Source organism: Fringilla coelebs (assembly GCF_963513975.1).
Source record: "Fringilla coelebs genome assembly, chromosome: 2".
NCBI classification, from domain to species: domain Eukaryota; kingdom Metazoa; phylum Chordata; class Aves; order Passeriformes; family Fringillidae; genus Fringilla; species Fringilla coelebs.
The window spans coordinates 107,534,159-107,557,031 of record NC_140029.1 but is presented as its reverse complement, the minus strand read 5'-3'; the positions used below and the strand labels follow the sequence as shown (position 1 = coordinate 107,557,031).

The 22,873-nt window shown below is 38.3% G+C and overlaps 1 protein-coding gene across 1 annotated transcript in view; it reads right to left on the bottom strand.

Moving 5' to 3' along the window:
* ROBO2 (roundabout guidance receptor 2) overlaps nt 1-22,873 on the bottom strand; it is a 428,736-nt gene that overhangs the window by 91,777 nt on the left and 314,086 nt on the right. The window contains exons 7-9 of the mRNA XM_084226210.1: nt 21,585-21,596; nt 7,564-7,688; nt 3,181-3,352 (exon numbers count right to left, since the gene is read on the bottom strand). Of these exons, the coding sequence (XP_084082336.1) occupies nt 3,181-3,352; nt 7,564-7,688; nt 21,585-21,596 (309 nt within the window). The remainder of the gene's footprint in view (nt 1-3,180; nt 3,353-7,563; nt 7,689-21,584; nt 21,597-22,873) is intronic.

The window sequence follows — 22,873 nt, the reverse complement described above, 5'->3', positions numbered from 1 at the left end:
GTAAATTTGGGGGATATGTGGTCAAATTACAATGGAAATTAGGAGAAAGACAAAATGAAGTCTTTACTTTGGCACTTCCAAAATCAAAATTTAAAAAAATTTTCCTGGTGAAATGATGGGTAAAATCAGACAAAAGTAAGGAAATCCACATAAGGAACACTCATGATAGGGCAGGGTTCTGTCTGAAAGGTAGAAAAGCAGAGACCAATCCCTCATCTGCCTTTTTCTTTTGCAGAAGAGCTTCACAGGAAGTTGTTCTGAATTTCTCCTGTTTGAAACTGTCACACTTGCTATAAAACATCTAATATACTTTGGATGAGGGTTAAGAATCACGGTGGTCAGATTTGTAGACAAGTAAACTGTGAAACATTTATTAATAAATTTTAATAATTATTGAGGAGAAATTAAGATCTTCTCCACAATAATTTGTGCATGATTGACAAATACTAATTGGAAATTATTCCTTTTACGTTGAGCATAGACAGAGATGGAAGCACTTGGTTTATTTGCATGATCTGTCATTGTAAGATTGTGAGCTGCATATTCATTTCTTGGGTTTGAAAGGATTGCTAAGATTCTTCAATTTTTAAATTGATTTTGCTTTTCCAGATGTGCGTTAGACAGTGAATTACATGATAGCCTTTCAAGAAAATACAAGATTTGAATTTCAAATACGCTGAAGGCTCTTAGCACAGTCCATAATCAGCAAAATTATCACTCAACTCAGCACATTTCATCACAGCTAGTAATCTCTTCTCATGTGAACACTTGAGTTAAAAATATTTCCAGTAAAGACTTGTAAGTGCAAAAATGTAACAACTGAAACACTGCTATATATGGTATAATTAAGCACTTGTTTTTCTGCACATGACATGTTTTCATTCTGTATTGGAACTTCAATTGGATCTAAATTACTCTGGATCAAACAAAAATGTGTTCAAAATGAAAAAGATGGCTCACCACTATTATTAAATCATTAACCAAACAGAAAAATTCTGGGCTAGGAAGTAAAACTGAAATCACCAGCCAAAAACTAGAACACTAATGCTTAAGCATATAGCTAGCACGCACAGTGTTTATCTTTTATTATATTCTTAAAACTATTAAATTAGATTTCCCTGCTGATAAAAGTCATTAGCTCCCATAACTTCTGCTCAGCATCAACCAAAACAGATTATTTAGACATTTATGGTTAACTTCCTAACTAAAAGCAATTAAAAAAAATATCTGTGATCTAATGGTACATTTATTCACATAATCTCAGCTCCATAATGTTGTTTTGGCACTTTTCTTCTGACCTCACCTGCCCTTTGACTCCGGGATGAAATGGTATTTCTACAAAGCAATCTTGTATTATTTCATAATGATCATGCTGACAGTGGGTTCTGGAAAGCATTTGAGGAAGGCAGGCCCTGCACTCCTTGAGCAGCAGAGCCACCAGCTAATGCTCTCTCGAGCTATGTGGAATGCATGCTGCCTTTAATCAGAATTAACCGGAGATGGGCTTGACTTTCTGCAGGGACAATTTCCCTTGGCTTTCTAAACAAACTAATGAAAATTCCAAAGAGATCAATTAGGATTTATTTTTTTCCCCACACAAGAAATAGATAAAGGTGGATCAAAGCCCTTGGCTGTCAAAAGGAAGAATTTCTCATCACTAGCATCCTTGAACCTGATTTGATCCTCTCAGTGCCTCTTGCTGTAAATCTGTGCAGCATCAGCAGGTGTGACCATTTAACAGCTCAATGTCCTCCCAGCCAATGTTTGTGTGTTCTATTTATTCCACTCACAGTCATGGCCCTGAATAAGGCAGCACTATGGACAGATATTTAAAAATATTGCCTTTCCATTCCTTTTAAATGACCTTTTAATCTATATTTAAATTTGAATTGAATGAAAATGCATCATTTTGTCATAGACCATAATAGGAAGGACTTAAAGAGATTGCAGAGCAAAGCCAAGTCTTTAGTCTCCAGAAACTAAAAAAAGCAATGTGCTTGAAGAGATGCAAAGATAAGGCAGAAATTATTTCCCCTTGTCATAAAAATATAGGCAGCTTTTGGAAAACAAAGAAAAGGCATCAAATTAATGCTCAAACCTCTATAATATGAGCCTGAACCTCTCTACCTGTCACTTGTGATGAATATGCTCTTGTGAAAAGGCAGATTATTCAAAATTAGACATCTTTTCAAACTTTCATGGTGCAGGCAGGTCTCTAAGGGAACAGTAAAAGTAGACCTCTGCATATAACAACAGTTTTAATGGCAAAAATTCATCAAAGTCTGTCAGGAGATATTTAATGTGTCAGTTAAGATAAGGAATAATGATGCTAGGGAATGCCACTGTCTCTGAGTATAAGAGGGATTCTCTTGTTTTCTTCGCTAACATGAAAGGATGCAAACTGCCTTCTATCCACAATAAGATGAAGAGGGATATCAACAGGTCTCCTGACATATGAAAAGGATTCATGTTTGTAGATGGGAAACCTCAAGGCAGGATGAATATCAAACCCAAAAATTTGAAATGAAAAGCATCCAGGCAGACCATGTTATTCGTCTCCTTTCCTGAAAACTCTTCTCTACCTATGGATTTTCATGATTTTTTTCACACCTACCCCTACTGAGGCATTCTTGGAACACAGCTCTGAGGCAGGTGCTTTATTCATGGAGGGACTAAAGGGCTCCATGTTATAGGCAGTCTAAATCTATGGTACTCCACCACCTTCAGAGCAACTGTGTTGATTTAATTGAGCTAAAGGCATATCCCCTACATGTTTAAGATAGGCCTGAAGACTGGTGGAAATGGGGATATATTTCTTTGCACCTCAGTTCACTGCTTTAATCACAAACCTATTCATTCTCCATTTTTTTTTTTGCTTTTTTTGCAGTCCTGTCTTAGCTCCAGCAAACCAAGCAGCTTCATTTCTCACTAAACCTATTCTAAGCTGGTTTTCCCCTTTTTTCCATTGTTAACAAACCTCCAGAAAGCAAGTAAGAGGCAAACTAGACTTTGATGCCTTTTTTACTCCATAGGCAAATAAAGAGACCTTTTCTCACTTCATTTCCTATAGAAAATTGTCCATTTACTTGTATGATTTATGTGATCTCATAGGCCTTTATTTACACTGCTTTTAATGTACTTTTGACAGGAAAAAAACAATAGGAATTTCTAACAGCTCACCATCAGTAACCTCCAGCTGAGCCTTTGCTAAAATGCTTCCAGCAACCGTCAGTGCTTGACAAATGTAGTAGCCTGCATCAGACCTCTGGATGTTGGTAATGGTGAGGTCCCCGGTTGGTGACACGGAATATCTGCTGTTGGGCTGCAGAGGCTGGTTTGGGAAGAGTAGGTTCTGCAAAGACAATTCATCTCACATCAATTCAAAACACAAAAGCACCACTTTTCCTTCAGCTACAGAGACAATGATTTTTCCTTAAAAGTACTATAAATAATCAAGGACAAAAAGTAAGTGTGGTTCTGACTTTATGAACACATAGAGCTGCTTTCCCTGCCTTGGGCAACTCACAGTTTAAATTAGAAACAGCCTTTTGACAGCTCACAGTGCTGTGTTCTGATGGGGTGTAGGCAAGGAGACATTTTCCAACAATCACACTTGAGTGATTTATATTTGTGACACATTCATCTTCATTGTGAATGCAATTGTAATAATATACTCAGCTATCAAACCAGAAGGACATCACACTACAGCAAACACTAGAAAACTAGCAGCAAGCATTGAATCCTGGAGGCCTGAGGGAGCAGAGCACTATTGTTTGGCTGTGAAAATGTTCTGAGAAAAGGAGAAAGTAAGAACATGGCACATAAGTAAAAAACTGGGAGGAAGACAGAAGCATGTCATAAAGTAGGAGAAGCTGGCAGAGCATCAGGGTTTAAAGGAGAAGTAAAAGGAAATTAAAACTGTGATAAACCAAAGGAGAAATGCAGCATAGAGCCTGGAGGGTGAATAGAAAGGGTATTAATCTGATGTGGAAATCATCAGAGAGAAAAAAATAATTTCATGTAGGATAAGATATCAGTTAGCACAAAACAGGGAGATTAGTTTTTGCCTTTGGGCTGGATTGGAGAAAAGAGAGACGTCAATAATAATAACAACTGGAATGGCTCTAGTAGTCACTGCATATGATGAAGGACTGAGAGAATCGATACTACAGACCCAAAAAGGTTTTCGTGGTGAGAGCTGTGTTTTCAAGGAAAAAGTTATACCCTCTGGCACAGCTCTTGTGAGTAAATAAGAACAGGAAAAGGAAGGCAATGTGAAGAGAAAGGTCAGCAGCGTTGCCCAATGAGATAGAAAGGAGAACAGCTTAAACAATAATAAAACAACAGTAACTACAGTAAAATAGGGTCTGGATTTTATGTGAACTCAACAAGACTCTATGAAAAATACAGTTTGCATCAGGACTACCCCAAAACACTGTTACCATGCTGCGATAATCTTTCAGTCATTACTGCAGCCCTGTCTAGCTCTGCTGGGCTTTTCAATGATGACTCCCTACTAACTTTTAAGCTTATCTGTATTGACTAAAAAAAAAATCTGAAAGTGTGGAGTAGGGTATTAAATGAATTTTCTGGAGATCTGTTTCTTCTGAATCAGGCCTTGATGGTTTACAAAAACTATTTGGAACTGATAAGCAACAAACTGCTTAAGAAACAAGTAAGAATTCAAATAAGAAACAAATTCTATTTTTAAGCGAAACTCATGCCTTTATCTCTATGGTTTTGGCAGCAAAAGGAAAGAGATATGCTTTAAATAAGATCCAACATTCCAAGTATCCTTATAATCGTATTAACTTACTGGGTTACTCACCACACTAGGCTTTTTTTTACTGCCTTCCAATAGCAATGTTTAAGAAATTTTTAAAAGCAAATTTTTCCTCAAAAATCAATATTCACCCAGTAAACATGCCAGATAATAGGAAAACAAAAAGTGTTAAAATTCTGAAACAATTTGAGGTTATAGGACTAAGTCGGTCTCAAATAATTGCCCTGTTTTCTGAACTGACTTGAAATTTTCAGAATAATTTTTACCTGGCATAAGATACCTGCTGCACGAGGGTATTATGTAAATATTATGACAAAGAGGAGAAATTTGACATAGATGACCTTGACTTCATTTATCACTCATTATGTAAAGCGTAAAAACAAGCTGAATGCAAAAGACAGTGCAAGGATTAAGCTCCTAATTCTTAAGAGAAAAATAGTCGAGAACCCTCTTTATCACTTCATTAGAAAGGGGAATCAATCCTTGTTTATATCTTCAGTAAGGGCTTCTCTGTCCTGCAAAGGTACCATGTCCCAGTGAATATTCCACATATCAGGAGGAGTTCACCAATCTCAGAACTCCTCCCTTCAAAGACCAGAAAACCATGAACTATAACTTGTTCTAAATTACAGTACAGCCCCTTTTAAAATGCTTTTCACAATTTCACTGGTTTTAATTAGTTTTTGGGCTGCTCATCTGGGCACAATGGTGGCATGCTGGGCTGCAAACAGAGGGACCAGAGCCATCCCTGATATAGCACCACCGAATTTATCTCAAGGAAGAATTTAATCCATGGAGTCTAAAGGTTACACACGCCCTGCCCTCGCACATGTCATCGGCAAGTGGCTGTTGGGCTCTGGGGAAAAGGCGACCAAGCACAAAGGACCAGCTGTTTATACACAGGCTGGCACAAAAAATTACTCAGGAGGGAACAGCTCCCCTCCCTTCCAGCTGGTTGTGCTCAAAAATGCAGGATCAAGAAATGGATTCGCAACCAGAAATGCACTGCAATTACTGGAGTGGGAAAATGTGACTATATAACATTACTTTGAACACTGGAAGTGATGCTGCAAAGTCCCCCTAAAAGCAGAAACAGCATTGTAGAGACAAGCAACAATTTATAGCTGGGAGGCAAAGGTGAGAAGTCCCGTGATTGGGCAAAAATTCCACTCTCCATCGCTATGATGATGTACACTATGTGGAAACTCACTCACTCTGTGGCATCTCACTGCAAAATCTGGCAAGTTATACACTGAGATGGCAACCCCAACCCGTGCTACTTCACTGATGATCAATTAAGATTAACATGAGAATGTTGTAAACTACATTGAGCCATGTTTCAAGGTTTGATTATAAACCATGCAAGTATCAATTTTTATTTTGCATTTATTTGCCAAAAAAGTCTATTCTAACCCTTAGGGATCTGGTTCTCAATATGGTAATTAATTTTCCAGGTTTGTAATTAAGCAGCTTCAACATTGTACAATCAGTAGGTAATAACATTCAATTAAAGACACAAGATGCATTTTCACCTTAAAATGTTTTTACCCTTGAAGTGATACCAATGGAAGAGGATAAAATAGAGTATTAACACTTTTCAATTACGCTAAATGACTTTAATCCTGAAAATGATGTCCTACTTTAATTAGAAGCTCTTCTCTTTATTACAGCATGATGGATGTCCACTTTATTAGATTCAAGTGTGACACTATAAGCTCACTTTACATAAACATTACCATGTTATTAAAATGCTCTACAAGGAAGGGGTTTGAAATGTTTGCTACCACATTAGTACTTCCTACTTTAATTTCAATACGCTATTCTACCTTCCCCTTGGAAAAATTGTCACCTAAGTGAGACTCACAATACTGTGTTTTCCAGGATGTGATCCTTGGAGGCTAGATCTAAATTTCTCTAAATATTACACTGAGAGATGCACACTGAAGGTTAAGGTTGTACTCAGACAATAAAATAATCACACCCATAAAATAATAATTTTGTGTCTTTGTAAGCCCCTAACCCAGCCGAGAACATAATCCTGTCAGCCTGGTCCTGCCATTCTGGACCAGTTTTCTGATCTCCTGAGAAGGTGAAGCAGGAGATCTGTGGTTCAGCTCTTTATTTCATGCTTTACTTGAGCTGGTACACACAATTCCTCCAGTAAAGAAATGCTGTGGCATCATATTCAGACACTAAGCTAGAGAAATTAGTAGGGGCTGATGGCAGCGCCAATTGCTGCCTCACAAATTTTGCCTTTTAAGAGGATCAGGTAAATATTTCCAAACCAGATCTCGACATTTCTTGAGACAATTTTACTGAAGAAAGCATCTGTGTGCTCAAAACCTTTATCTGTATGCTCTATGAGAAAATGCCAATGCAAATCAGCTTGCTGGGTACATTTTGCTTGATCATGTCTAGACAGGTTGTGAACTGTAATTACTGGCTCTGATTAGTTCAAAATTGAGTCATACCTTTTTTAATCTGCTGTGCCTGTCTCACCCACCTGTTTGTTGGGGGCTTCAGAACAAAAAAAATTTTTCTTTCTACTCATCTAAACAGGGCCTAGCACAGGTTTCAACAACTTAAATGGACTTTGTGTTCATCAAAATATTTTTAAAAAGTGACACAAATTTCAGTAGAGAATAGTGATAGTTTAAAAAGACAAATTTATGTGAAAGATTAAAAGAACTGTGAAAGATAATGTAAATAATTTTCCTTAAAATTTAACAATATAACTATTTAGAAAGACTTGAAAGACTTATAGGATGCTTGCAACTTACCTGACTTCCTTCTTTTTGCCAGAAAACAGCTGGCTGGGGATTTCCTTTAGTTTCACAAGGAAAAGTCACAGTTCGACCCTGGGCTACAATCTGGTCTCGTGGTCTCACCACAAACTGTGGGGGAGCTACAAGGTAAGAAAAACCATGGTGTAAGTTTGGGATATTTTGCAAGGGAGAGAAAAGGAATTTTGAAGGAAAAAGACAACATTATGGAGATTTGTTTTATGCCAGAGGACATGACACCAGAAACATTAATTAGTATAGACAGAATTAATATATAAACAGAAACAACAACAGCGACAGAGAGCAGCAATATATGTATGTGACATCCCCAGGTATTAAAAAAAATTAAAAAAGGAAAGAAACATTACAACCATACATGCTAGAGTCAATTCTGATGACATTAAATGCTAAAGAGCAGGAGTCAGGTGTTTATATTGCTGAGTCTGGACGTATTCTACCTTTGCTCTGGCAAGGCATCAGCATCCTCAGATCCCCTCACTTTTCAGAGAGCTTGCTGGAGCTATCGTGTATTGCAAGGTATGAATTAGGATAAACAGACTGCCTTTCTTAATCTGCCCCTCTGCACTTCTAAAAATGATTGAGAAAGGAGAGGAAGGTCTGGATGACAGCAAAAGAACCCAAGTTCAAGAGCTCCCTTACTCCTTTTAGAAGCAATGCAGTCAAGAATGGTGTGGGGAGGAGGACTTGCTGTAAAAAGAATCATTGCTAAAAGAACACGGACTTGGCAAATCCAGGTTTCAGCTAGTTTAACGAGTAGAGAGAAGCAAAAGTTGAAGAGTTGATGGGAAGAGGTGAGTGGTGAGTAAAAAGGAATAGGTATTTCAGGAAGCAAGGAAGACACAAGGAAAAGAAAAAAAGGAGACTGGAGTTAAAACAAGAAAGAAGAAGCAGGACTGGCTATGTTTTGACGTCGCTGGCATTAACAGTGCTCAGTCATAGGGGACCAGGAAGCACAGTCAGAAGTGAACAATTACTAAGAGAGGGGCACAGTTTGACTTGTCTGGAGGGATATGGTGGAGAATAGAGTCAATGCTTGGGAATGTGAAGGTAGAGAAAAGGTGCTAATGATTAGAAAGAGAGTGGGGAAGAAGTGTTAGAGGATTTGAGATAAACTTGAAATCAGTAGCTATGTTGAGCATGATGTAGAAGTAAAGCAAATGATTTTTCTATGTGGGACATGAAAACTCCCTACTCTTGGTTCATCACTGGAATTCACTGGGATTTGTACTCTTTTGCATATTTTAAAAATGTGAGCAGCATCTCCAAATATTCTTATCAAAAGACTAGCTAACTTCTGGGGCAGGCTGAAGCAGGGAAAAACTACAAAAGAAACTCAAATGCCTTCAACCCACCCTTGTTTTCTTCTATTCCACTATTGGTTTTGTGGGTGTGCAGAGGGATGGTTTAGGAACACTAAGCTTTCAGGTAAACAGAATTTAAGTGTTTTAGAAAACTGTATTTTCAGCATTATAATTACAAACTATTTAATTAGGCACGAAGAGCAATCAAGACCCAGCTTCCGATTACACCTGCTGACAGCACAGACACAAACCTGCTAACTGCATAGAAATGTGAGCAGACCTGATTCTCTTGAAACACACTTTGCAGTTATCTCATGAGGTACTTCCCAGGGCTTTACAGATCAGCAGGAGTCTAAAGAGCATCAGCTGAGCAGTGCTGGCACTCTTAAAACAAGAATTGTAAAGCACTTAATAAACATGAATCACAATCAGTTTAGAAGGTAGAGGGTATTTTCTTATGCCTCACACTCCTAAAAAGAGGTTTGGGCCTCTCTGGAGAGAAATGTCCACTTCTTCCTCCACCTTAGGAGGTGTTAATCTCATGAACAGGCAGGACTAAGGGTGAGGTGCCCTCTTGCTGCCTGTTTACAGCCACATGTTTTGAGCTTTCTATAAGGTGCTGCTAAACATCCTCTAGGAACCGAATTCAGGCTACACCACTCTTCAAGTGCTGAGCTGCAGTGACTTACTTGGGTTTCCCTCACCTTGTTTCACCCAGCATACCCACGTGCAACCCCCAAAGGTGCCAGGAAAGGGCAGTGTGCTAATCAGTGCAGGCACAATCTTCCTATGGTGCCTAAAAATCTGGCATCAGGAGACCATCCCATATCTCTCCTAAGCAGGATGGATGGCTAAATTCACTTCTTGGGCTTGCTTGGTGCCCCTGGGGGGTGCACAGACAGCGCTCTCAGACAGCTCAACAGAAGCAGGAAGGGCTTGGCATTTCCATGAGCCTGTCCTTCAAATCATGTATCGAGTAAATGCAAGGGAGGCAAGTTTAAAGGTTCATCTGAAAGACTCTCACACACACAGATCTCTACTGTAAATCCATAACTCAGAGCTCCAAACAGATACCACACAACTTGTCACTGTAGCAGACCTTCCAAGAATTAAGGTAATTTGGTAGTCAAGGAACAATTAAACGAGAAAAAAAAACACACCCCGGTTTCTACCTAGTTTACAGTTTTTGACCTGTTCCTAGTTTTCAACATCTCTCACTTTCCAAGGAGCAGAAAAAAGTTCTTTTTCTTTTCTTTTTTTTTCCCCCAGTCAGACAAGGAAAATAAATCTGATGGGGACTGACCCTGCTGTTCTATTCTCTCCCTGCCACACACCAAGTCCTCTCCACCATTTGACCACACTACATGAGAAGATATTTGACCTTACATTTACTAGGTCAGGCTTTCCAAAGACTCCAGCAAACAATCACCTATAGTTATGCAACAATATATTTTCTAGCTTTGCTCTGCAGCCCTGATTACTAGAAATTTACTATAAAAATAAATGAATCCAAGCTTTTACTCACATTAAATAGAACACAAAACCAGTTTCTTCAGCCAAACTATTTAGCAACATAATTTTATAAAGGACATGAAAAACACAATTTTTGAAAACTAAAATTTTGCATGCATTTTTTAGAAATTTATTCAAAGATGGAGTTATGTAATGAAGGAAATCTTCATTCTGTCATAGTTTGTTGTCAAATTCAGCTATACCTCTGTTTACAGACAGCCTCTGATAAAAATACCATTGTTTACAGCATTCAAAGACTGTTTTCACGATATCAGCTTTATCTGTCAATTTCTAGTTGAACTTGAAAACTGAAAGTAACAGCTAATAATTGCAGGAGTAATTCTTGGTCAAACACTGTGACTGTCATTATCCCCACAGAATGCAGCATGACCCAGCTCAGAGACAGCCAGGCTTCTTTGACAGAATAAGCACTTGTGTTCTTCAATTTTCCTAAAAAGAGAGCTCATTATGTTCACATATGGATGCTGTTTATAAATACAGGCAAACATTATTACTTCCATTCTGCGGAAGGGTTAAGTGAGATCATGACTTGCTCCAAGCGTGGCTTCAGTGGAACACTGGGCAAAATTTATACAAGCCATTATTGCTGCTCCCAAAGTAGGTGAATTTCTAAAACATTATGAAAATGTACACTTAGAGAAGTAACAGCAGGCTTGATATGCTTCAGCTGTTAAAGTTATGGGGTACTTTAATGCTTAGTTCAAGCTAAACATTAAGATCATTATAAGGATCTCTTAAAAAAACTTATGAAGCAGCAAACAGTGTTGGGCCTATCAGACTATTACTTTTTACTATTTCAGATGTAACATAAACTGGATTGGCAGAAGCAGAGTGGAAAACCTCTTGCTTAACTGACATCTGCAAGTCAAAGACAGTGGCTCTAAAATGAAACATATTGCTTGGATTCCAGCAGACTAGCCAAAAATATGGGAAGAAAAAGAACAATTAGATTACAGATCCAATATATACTTCTACTGAAAATTCCTCTCCCCTTTCTTTTTTTTTTTTTTGAGAAATTTAAATAGTACACAGTAAATTAGATTTGATTTTTGGCAAATTATGCTTTGATACTGCATTCAGCAAGCGCTGGCTTCAATCAATGTCACACTAGAGCTCTGTTATGCTAATAGATGATATGGAAATCAGATGGTTGAACATGAATAGAAAGCACAGGCCATGTTCAAGGGGGCTTTGAGATGAGGGGATGGGGGGACCCTAAGGTTAATCACATCATGTTCAGAACTGTTTTTACAGCACAGAACAGTATTCGACTGCAGGAACTCAAATGGAGATAGAAGAGCATGAGCAGGAGTTATGTTGTTCAAAATGGGAAGAGTGCATTGTGTTGCACTCTTTTAGAATGTTGGTGGTTTCTGCATGACTGAATGGATATTTTATGCTGTTAATAAATGTATATGAAAGTAGCCCCTGCTCTGGTGTTAAATAGCTTTAAAAAAATACAAAAAAAAGTGCTGCATATTATTTCAAAGGGATTTCTCAACTCTACTCCAATCTTAATAGTTAGCAGAATCTCTAATCTGATAGGATGGATTTCATGCATTTCTTAGTACTGCTGCTGAATACTAAAGGTTGCACTGAGTCAATGGGAGCTGATAAAGCTACTGATGCAGAAAAGCTTGACTGAGACAGAAAGTTCATCCCTTGTAGGTGAACTCTGGTCATCTGATAAGAAATGTGGCTGAAGACTCAGAAGGGGAGGGGGAATTTAATATATAAAAATGTGAATTCATAGCAATAAAGTACATTGATCCCATATCAAGTACTAGCAACATTTTTTTCCAGTGACAGTTTTCTCAACTGATCTGGTGATTTGGAGTTGACGTGGAATTCAATGATTCTACAGGAATTTTATTATCATAACTTGCTCATTACTTTCCCCAGACCAGATGCCCTTGGATTCATACATTATATTGGTGATTTTAATTAAAAGTAGATATTGTAGCAAGTTTTTTTCTAATATTTTTACTGCAATAGACAGGATCAATGAATGAAGGCAAATTGTAGGAAGTTCAGCAAAGTCCAGTGCTGGGTCCTGTACTTAAGTCACAACACCCCCATGCAGTGTTACAAGCTTAGGGAAGAGTAGCTGGAAATCCTCCTGGCAGGAAAGGACCTGGGTGTGCTGGTCAGCAGTGACAGAACGTGAGCCAGCTGTGCCCAGGTGGCCAAGAAGGCCAGTGGCACCTGGCCAGGATCAGCAGTGCTGTGGCAGCAGGACCAGGCAGTGACTGTGCCCCTGTGCTGGGCACTGCTGAGGGCACACCTCAATCCTGTGCTCAGTTTTGGGCTCCTCACTGCCAGAAAAACATTGAGGGGCTGGAGTGTGTCCAGGGAAGGGAACAGAGCTGGGGAAGGGTCTGGAGCACAAGTCTGGTGAGGAGCAGCTGAGTGAAGTGGAGGTTTTAGCCTGGAGAAAAGGAGGCTCTTGTTCTCTACAGCTCCCTGACAGGAGGGTGTAGCCAGGTGAGAGTTGGTCTCTTCTCCTGGGTAACAAATGATAGGCCTAGAGGAAATGGCCTCCAGTTGTGCTAGAGGAGCTTTAGATTGGGTTTTTAGGAAAAATTTCTTCACCAAAAAGCCTGTCAAGCAGTGGAGCAGGCTGTCCAGGGAGGTGGTGGAATCACTATCCCTGGAAATATTTAAAAGATCTTGAACGTCTTTTCATACTGAAACAATTCTATGATTCTACCAGGGAATATGAGAATTTATTCAAACCTCACTAACCTGGTAGAAGTTCTCCTTTTGGCTCATGTGGACTTTGGATCAAATCCATTGGAAAAAAAAAGTATTACAGGAAATGACTGACAGCAACAAATTTCAAGGGCTTAAATTACAGATATGACAACCTTTAATTACAACTAATTTCAGTTGATAGTGAACTGCACATGAAATTCATCATGGAGATTACTTAGGCAAGCTAAAGTGATAAAGATGAGGGCTTCTTTTTAAAGTGGAATTGTTTATCATCCATTGATACATACCTGTTACTGGTTCAAGGGGAGCAAGGGAAAAGATGCTGACTTGTAAATGTTCTAAGTAAAATTCAGATAATGGTAGGGGGGAAAGGCTCTGAGGAACAAGTAGAAACACACTGGCTAGTAAAATAGTAAGATTCTGTAATACTCAGCTCTGCTTCCAGCAGGGAACAGACAGCAGAAAAACCAAAGATTTCCACCTACACACTCTTTTTCAGCATTGTACACCTAATCAATTAATTTCGTTTGAACAATCATGGTACAATACTCAGCTGCTCTGTCTAGAGCTAAGAGAGTCAGCTGGGTGACAAGATGATGTTGCCTTCCCCAAACTGCTGTTTTACTTTGGAATACCCATCAAATCTTCTTTTGCAAAGACTTGGAGCTGGTATCTCAGTGCTCCTCTCAAATCCTTACAGCAGTGACAATATTCATGTGGGACCCTCAGCTGCCCTTGATGCACATGGATATTTTAAGAGATCAAACTCAATTTCCCTCTTACAAGTACAAATCAAGACTTGCCTCTAAGAAATTTACACAGAGAACAGGAGAAGCCCACAGAGCTCCATGTAAAGTAATATGCATTTTCAAAAGGGAGGTAACCCTTGACACCATCCATGGAATAGAAGTACTTATCTGTAGGACTGCTTTGCTGGTTCCTGATACCAACTTAGACAATTGAAGGCACTACAGGAACTCTTAAAAGAAAAAAAAAAAAATATGATCTCCCTTTCTGTGTCATGGGTTAAACCTGCTGGCAGATATTGAAATTTTAGATGATTTTGTGATTCAAATAGAAAATAACACTGTAAGATCCTATTTATACACCTTGCAATGATATTTATCATGATCTGGCAAGAAGTGCAGATACAAAAGTCTAGAAATTTTGAAAGATCTTTTGCAATGCTACTATCTTTTGCTGATAGAGTAAATAGAGGAAAACAAAATAGGTGCAGCCTCAAACTCCAGAAACCTGGGCTGATTCAGCAGTTCTTCCCTCAAATGTTCAGATCTTCTTAATGGGTACTGAAAGTGATGTGTGGTTGTTAGGACACAAAGTTATTAGTGCATTATTAGCTGTGACTATTGATAAATCAAGGGTGTAGCCTCTGACACAGGAGCCATTACAGAAGACTGAGAGAATGACAGCTTAGGCCTATTACTAAATCAGATCTTTCTTATCAAAGATAAACTAATGGAAGCTAAGGATAATAATTCTCTTCAAAGAGAAAAGAAATCTTAATCTTATGGGGGCTCCAATGATTAGGTGTGCTCACACACAGGGAAGGCAGTAACTTTTCAGCACTCGAGTTACAACTGAGTTACCTGGAAAATGAGGCTCCTCTCTTATTCTGCCATATTCTAGGCTGTATGAGAGCAGTAGCCTTTGAAACAGATGCATAAATCTCATTTGGTAGATGATTTTTGTTTTGGTTTGTTGGTTTGTTTGGGTTTTTTTTAACTATGTCTTCTTGCTTGTCCATTTATAGTGGTCTCTGTCTTTCATGATTTCTTCTTCAGGTGAATAGTTCTGCCACAAAAATGAAGAATGGGTAGGTTGTGGGGATAACAAGAGATTTATGAAGCCCCATTATATTATTTCAAAATCACATGTGTGGAGGGGGGTGCTTGGTTTGGAGTCTTCTGGAAAGCAGCTTCCCATAACCTAGGGAAGCATGGATAATCCATGGCTTGGACACCACCTTTAACACTGACACTGTTCCAAAATTAGCTCTCGTGTCCTGCAACAACAGGTGAAATACACAAAGGCAGAAGCATGTGGCACAAATGGGGAGAACTTTTGGCAGGTTGAAGGAGAGGAAACACTGGGGAAGAAGAATCAGAGCAAGAGGAATTATTACCAGGAGCAGTTCTTCTGTAAGTGTCCTTCACACTGCTGTTATCTCATGGAAACTGAGAAACTCCCTTTTGTTCTGGTTTGTTGCTGTTTTCAGATGAACCATGTGTAAACACAGCATTGTTAAAAGAGCACACTTTGATGATTTGAGAATGCTAAACCTCCTTTCATACTAATTGTTCTAATTTTCAATTTAAATTCAGGTTCTGAATTTCATGTATAACATTTTTATCCTTCAGTTGCTCTGAAACACTGAAGCAGATAATCTCTTAAGGCATGGAAGCATAAGCATTTTTTCCTTCTTTGCAAGAGGTGAGAGAAGTCTAGAGAATCAATAAATAAAAACTGCTTACTGTCCTAAATATTTTGATACACAGAGTCTCTCTTTTATCCCTGGATGACACAAAAGAATGAAGTGGGATAAATCTGCATGGTGGAAAAAAAAGATTTGTTCTTCATTCTTCCCTAGGACTAGTGTCAATTAAAAAAATACACTGAGAATAACTATTAAAAAAATTCAAGTCTGCCTCCTACATAGCCAAAAAAGAAAGGTATCTACTTTCCACTCCCCCATCCTATTTTCCAGTGCTTTGACTTCAGGAACAGCACTTTTCCTGGGCTCCTCCTCCTCTTTGTTTTAGAGCGCATTTAAGTATTTAGTTTAAATATCAGTCTTCATTACATCCCAGCATTAGACTGCAGCCAATTGTCATTCAGTCATACAGCTCTATTTTATTTTATACCTTGTCCAATCACCTCTTTTAAGCAGCCCTGGAATTTCCAGTAGCATTCAGATGCTACTGAAAAATCCTGTCTAGAAAGTTTTTCGTTTAGTTTTGGTGCACATAAAGAAAAGGAGCATTGGTTCTGTCTGCCCAGTAACTCCCATTACTCAAGACTTTCTCTACTTTAAGCAATGCTTTGTAATTTTTTGCTTTTTCCCAAGTGCCTGAGATTCAGGATATACCTTTTGCTCAGATCACATAGAAAGAGGTGCTCTTCTAGAATCTTTACACTTTAGCCTGCTTGGTTATGTAAACTGTACCCTCAGGCGATGGCTTGTGCCGCTCTTACTTTCTGTGAGTTTACCAAACAAAATGAATTATGCCAACAAAAAGACACACAATATACCTTGATTCCTTTTTTTCAGGGGAGATAGGAGGATAGTTTGTTGGCAATATGTTTAAAAAGGAAAAGCACGGCCCTTGCTGATACAGTAGGATGTCATCAAAATAATGAGTGTGATCTGGCTAGCTCCTTCAAAGACACATGAATTCACATGCTGCAGAGAAGAGCTAAGGAGATGATGAGAAAGGCAAAGAGCCCAGATAGGCTCACAGGCTACATCTGCAGTGATGAAGGTGGCAAATTCCTGGTTTGTTCACCCTTGAGAATAAAGAAGGCTGAGAGGAGATACTCTACTCAATTTGGGACACTGTTAAATGAAAAGAGAAAAAGGAGAGAGAGAAAGAAAAACGACTGTTTATTCTGACTGACAATGTTAACATAGAAGGAATAGGGCACACAGTAGTTTTGCTGTTGGGGAACACTGAAATCACATCCAAGCTGTAAATTGGCTGGCAGCAACAGAGCAAGAAGGTAAAGGGAGAAGTGAATAGATTAATGTATTGATTTCAACATTCCTCTTGAAGGAAAGGTAACCAATTACTCCTTTTACTGAAAGGAAGGGAAAAGCTTGGAGAGAGCAACACATCAACAGACCTTTTCTATACACTAATCTTCAAAGATTTATGGATATGCTCAGAACTCAGAAGCCAAAGAAATAGGAAGACAATTCCCACAGATTTGAGCATGTTTCGAGAAACTTTGAAAGTTAAAAACTAAAAGTTATGCATTAAACTTCCTAAAACTTTCCCAAGCTAGAGCTCAACAATTAAAAAAAAATAAAATCATGGGACTCTTGATCACTTCTTGTACTTCAGCGATTGAACTTAAGGCAAAGTAGAGATGCTAAGGACTTCAAGATTTTTAGAGGGGCATTTATAGGCTACCAAAAATTGTAACAAGTCAGCTCCATATTTTAATATCTTACTGGCATAAGAAGAAATCTGAATTGCATTCTACAGTAACCTTTTATCTTTAAATCTGAAGAATTTCTGACTTTTTAAAAATAATGATGTCTTACTTTTTTATTTAACAAGTCCAAAAAGCCCAGTGTCCACTGATATCCTCACTCTTTCTCAAAAATTTCTGTAAGTGGTACCAGACAGCCAAGATAGCACATTTTGATATAAATTTGAGATTTCTGCCACTGAAAGATGGCATTGTAGCACCAAGCATGATCTCATCTCTCCCGTCACACACCAATCCACACTACTGGATATTTTATAAATCCTCAGTGTCTCAAGTGAAGGTGATATGTTCATGAATGTAATAAAAATAAAAGCATTCACTGTATGTAGACTTTCCCTGCAAGAGTCAGAATGAAGAAGAATAAAGAGAATTCTTTCTCACTTACCAACGTGAACCATCTGAGCAATGTCACAAAACCTGATACAACTTTCTATAAAATACAGCCCTTTCTATTGTTTTTCATGCTGCACCAGTCTTAACAGACCATTAAGGCACACCCTGCTGATTTATGAAATGAAAACTTCCCAGTGCAGATTGAAATGCATCATACAGTCATTTTGTACTTAAATGCCAATAGACTGCATTTAACTAATAGGAAATTCGGAAAATTCATGGCAGGTGTCTTAGCTGTCTCTTCACCATCATGACAGAGTTTAGTTTTTGTCTCCCTTCAGTCCCTTAGGTAAGTTCAAATACTTCACTTCTATCCTGGTGGCAAAAATATCCAGGTATTTGCTGCAAGTCTCTTCTTTTTGGGAGGATGAGCCACAGCACATGAAAAAAAAAAACAAACTAAGTAAACTTGACTTACTGCAAAGCAACTGATGTGCAAAGAGCTGCATTTTCACTTGGACTTAGTAGAAATTATTTTGCAAACTGAGTGGTACTCTGTCATCTGAATGACTATTTGTATTATTAATAAAAAAGTAACTGGGACAGACAGATCTTCATAGATATTCATTTGAAGGTCCTCCATCTCAAAGCAGTACAGCAATTGCCTTTGAAAAGAGGGTCACTGTTACTGAAACTTTTGGGGTCTTCCCAACTATTGTGCTTCTTTCAGCAGCTATGCTCCTGCCCAACTGCCATAAGAAATACAGCAGAATGCAAAAATGAGAAAATTCTAACTTGCTCATCTGGAAAATCTACCTAATGAGTGAAAAAACTACAGAAATGGTCTAAATAGGGATAAATATCTCGTTTCCTAAACCCATCTGTTGTAAATCCTCTCAGAAATCTTTTCAAAAGGTTATAAATAATCTATTTTAGAAACAGCCAACATATTTATTCCTAGCAGCAAATTCAAACATGATGAGTAATCTGGCACAGAGCTTTTAAATTCACCAGCTGCCACCCACCTCGGGCAGCACCACACCTCATTTTATCTGTGTAGTATGAACCATTTGTTAATAAGTGCTTGAACCCAAGATGGTCACTGGTAATCCCACTCCTAAATTTTCTGTTCAAGATGAAATTAGAATAAAAATATCATACCTAACAGAGTACAAATATTTGAATCAGGCAAAAAACTGACAAGAAAATGAAAATTATTCTGTTCGCAACAAGAAATACTAATCTGAACCATTAAAATATATTTCTCTCTTCTTTGTTGGGGAAAAAAAAAAGTTTGGCCTTGTTTAAAACTTAACAAAGGCAAAACATGTCTGCTTTGAATTGGAGACAGTGATGGAAGACAGAAGTACCTAGATAATTCTCTGGTGTCATGAAAAAAAAATTAAGTGCTCCATTAAGTGCTAACATATACATAAATATACAAATATACTTCTGTTAAAATGTCATCCTCCTAGAAAACTGTGAGCTAATTACACAAAGCAGTGTTTTCTTTAGCTCCCTTTAGGTAAGGAGAGGTATTTTTGCTCTGAATTCCAGTTAAATTCCTGAACAAAAAGATGCTATGGGATTTGACTCTGTGCTTGTTAAATGACAATTTTAACAGAAGACTACTTGGGTTGCTTGGTGGAGAGGAAAGTTTCTTTGGTTTGTCTTACCAGACTTTAAATTTAAAAAAAAACCAAGATGGGTAGCCACCTTCTTTGCCTAGCCTTGAATGAAATAGAGCTGTGAACTGCAGAAATTAGTTTTATCTCAGGTACTTCAGCAAAAAACCCAATACAGGTACACACTAACACTGTCTTTCTACAGGTACAGGATCAGATAAAAGCGACTGATCTGCTTATACACAGCAATCCCCACATACACTTGCATGGGAGTTCTATCTCAAACATCTTCACGATTAGACTTATTTACTCAACAATCCTTTCACAAGTCACAAAGATAATCACTAAATTAAATAATTTGATAAGGACCATATGCCCATATAGTAACTATTTCAAGATCAACCAGTCTAATTTCAGTTTCCTAAATAAATTCTGTAGAAGAATAAATTTATTGTCTTTCTGTTCTCTTTCAACAAAATAAAATACCTTGGCAGGGAATATGTGGAATTGACCACTGCATGATCACACAATCATATACTTGGACATAAAGTAACTTGAGACCAAGACCTGCTATATAAGCTTTGGAGATGGAATCAGGGATGACTCAATGGCCTGAAAAAATTTTAAAAAGAATCAGTGCTCTGAAATGAGACACTATCAGCACTGCTGAAACCTATCATTTTCTTGTGAATCTCCAGTCATTTATTTTATATAGTTTTCACAGAGCTTGAAACAGTCTCCACTTCATGATTTTTTTTTCCTTGCCTGTCTTTTAAGAGTCAGCAAAGTAAATAAAAAAAAGCATCTACAAGCAACTTGTAATCTTGTGGCATTTCTTAGTAAATGAAGAAGCACACTAAATTCACACCACTTTTTCTAAGCACAGTAGAATTTTCTCCTGAGTTTACTGCAGTTTTACACTTCTGCAACTCCTGGGAATGAACTCCTTGAGAACAAGCCTAATGCCAAAACAATACAGTAGCGATTTGGGTTTAAAGCTTGCTATCAAAATCCCAAATGGAGAAGAGTAAATTTCTATTCTGCACAGGGAATTCTCCAGGTGTGGATAAGCCATGCTGCGACTGTGGAGGTATTTGGCTTGGTTCTGTGGATGTCAGTTCAAGTAAGTTAATAAGATGGGATCACCCTAGTCCTGGAAGCAGATGCCAAACCTGGATTTTATCCTGAAATTACTCCAATCTTTCTTCCTCCAAATTTGGAACAGTGAAGAGCTGAGTTGAATTCAAACTCATAAACTTTAGTCAAACACATATCTAACAAAAGTTTTGACTAAGTAAATGAAGACCAAAGCCCTCATCAGTCTGCATAAACACCAGTACTGACTTTTTACACTAATCCAAAAAAATCAGAGTTACTGTATTATTATTCTAAAAGATACATTTAAATACAAACTACAAATATCAGAGGAGCAATGCAGCTCATTAAACTAAATCCTTGTAGGCACAGAGTAAATATTCATGAAAGAAAATTGAATCGCACGTTTGGGATATTTCTGAGCAGAAGTGAATTTCAGCTACTGACAGTTGCAAATTTTCCATTATCCTCAGTAAGATTTTTATGCTTTTACAGAATTTCAAAGGCACAGGAAATAATAAAATTTTCAGTGTGGGGATTTAAAACCTAGAGGTTGTCTTCCTCAGGACTTGTTATTCAAAACAGCCTGCATCCTACAGTGCACTCCAAGATGACCCAAGGGCAGAAATCAGTGATGAACTCCCTCAGCACGCACAGAATTTTACTTCATCCTCTCTTCAACTTCAGAACTTCTTCATTTCGGAACTCTTTGAACGATAACGATACAAGAAAGACGGGACATGCAAAGCCTGTGCTTTTACTGCTGTGCAGGAAAAGCAGGATGAGCTGATTGTTTAGGGCCTGGGAGAAGCTCACCAAAGTCAGGACCACCCTTTCTGTTGATTTCAGCAGCTTTTACACCAGGCCCAAAACCAGACCAATAAAAACATCTAAATGAGTGATTGCAGCTCGGTATCGGCACTCCCACCCCGTTTTGCCGACCGGTACTCGTTGGTGATTTGGCAAAAGTGCCTGTACACGACACAGTAGGAAATACAACGTTTGGGAAAAGCACTTTGGCAGACAAAACCGCTTGCTGGTGTTAGACAGGTACAGCTATTAAGCGCTGGCTGCTTATTCCAGCCAGTGAAATGCTGCTGCAAATGAAAGATGAAGCATTGCATGAAGCCATGCTAAAATGGATAGAAGGATGGTTACTTACCAACGGGGCGAGCTGTTGACATTACAATGGTGTAGTGAGAACATAAAAAGGAAATTAAAAAAAGAAAAGAATATCTGTCAGAATGCATGACGTGTAATGTTACTTTCCACTATGGATACTACCATGATTGCTAACCCCTCAAATGGCAGCCTAAGTCAAATGTTCACTGCTGTTATTGTTTAGTCACGTGCCACTATCATCCCATTTACTTGAGCACAGCATCTGAACAAGCTGGCTGGAACCATTCTCTGAGAACCATTTTTATTATCTTCAATAATGCCATCATCAAGTATCATTGTTAATGCCTGATAAAAGAAAAATTGCATTGCATTAGCACAAACTTTTAGATCCCAATGAACACATCAATTTAAGTCTCACACTGCCTAATGTCATGCAAGGCATTTGCTTTCTGAGTCAAATACCAAATGAAGTTTAAGCATGACCAGTCAGTACAGCAGTAAGGGCTACAGAAAGCCCAGGACAGTTTTTCTCATTCAATAATGGGCATGAAAGCTTACAGCACAGTGCTTTTTCATCACTGACAGTGCTGATGAAAATATAACAAATGGGCTGAAATGGCCACAGGGACTTCAACCCAGAACCTCCCAAATCACTGCTTAGGTAACTTCTACTTCCTAAAAAATTGCTGTTAAATGATTGACAGGTTAATACTGTTCCAGGCTGATACAGAGATTGAAAGTTGCCGCTGCAACAAGTTATTTCTTGGTTATAGAACAGCCCTTCATTATACTTGTGCTGGGGAAGAGAGCTGTCAGTCCCTCTGCTAATAAAAACCAGACATCTCTTTCAGAAGAGCTGAAAATTTTGACATAAAATTGACTTCAAGTTGCATCTGTGTAGGCAAAGCTTCCCTTATTTTATCAGCAGAAATAATTACATATTTCTGAGCAACAGCAAATTTTTTTTTCAATTTTATTTTTGAGAAGATAACCAGCCCTGTGTGCTTATGGGCAGGCTAGGGCCAAATGTAAGACATGCAAATTCAGAGGCAACAGAGCTTGCAAGGGCCTTCTTAGTTCTCATCCTTTCCATAGCTCTGTCCCCATTTCATTTAACTATGTCTAGTCTGCTGCCATTCTCATCCATCATCTGATGGAACACTTTTTGGCTTCCAGTATTATGGACATATTCCTTCTTCCGCAGAAAGATGAGTTATAAAACACACATCTTTCCAAGACAGAACATGGAGTCTGAGCCACAGAACTCAGATTCTGCTCTTGTTTGTGACAGTGTAATGCAACTTTCCTGACTGCATCCCCATCCTCTGG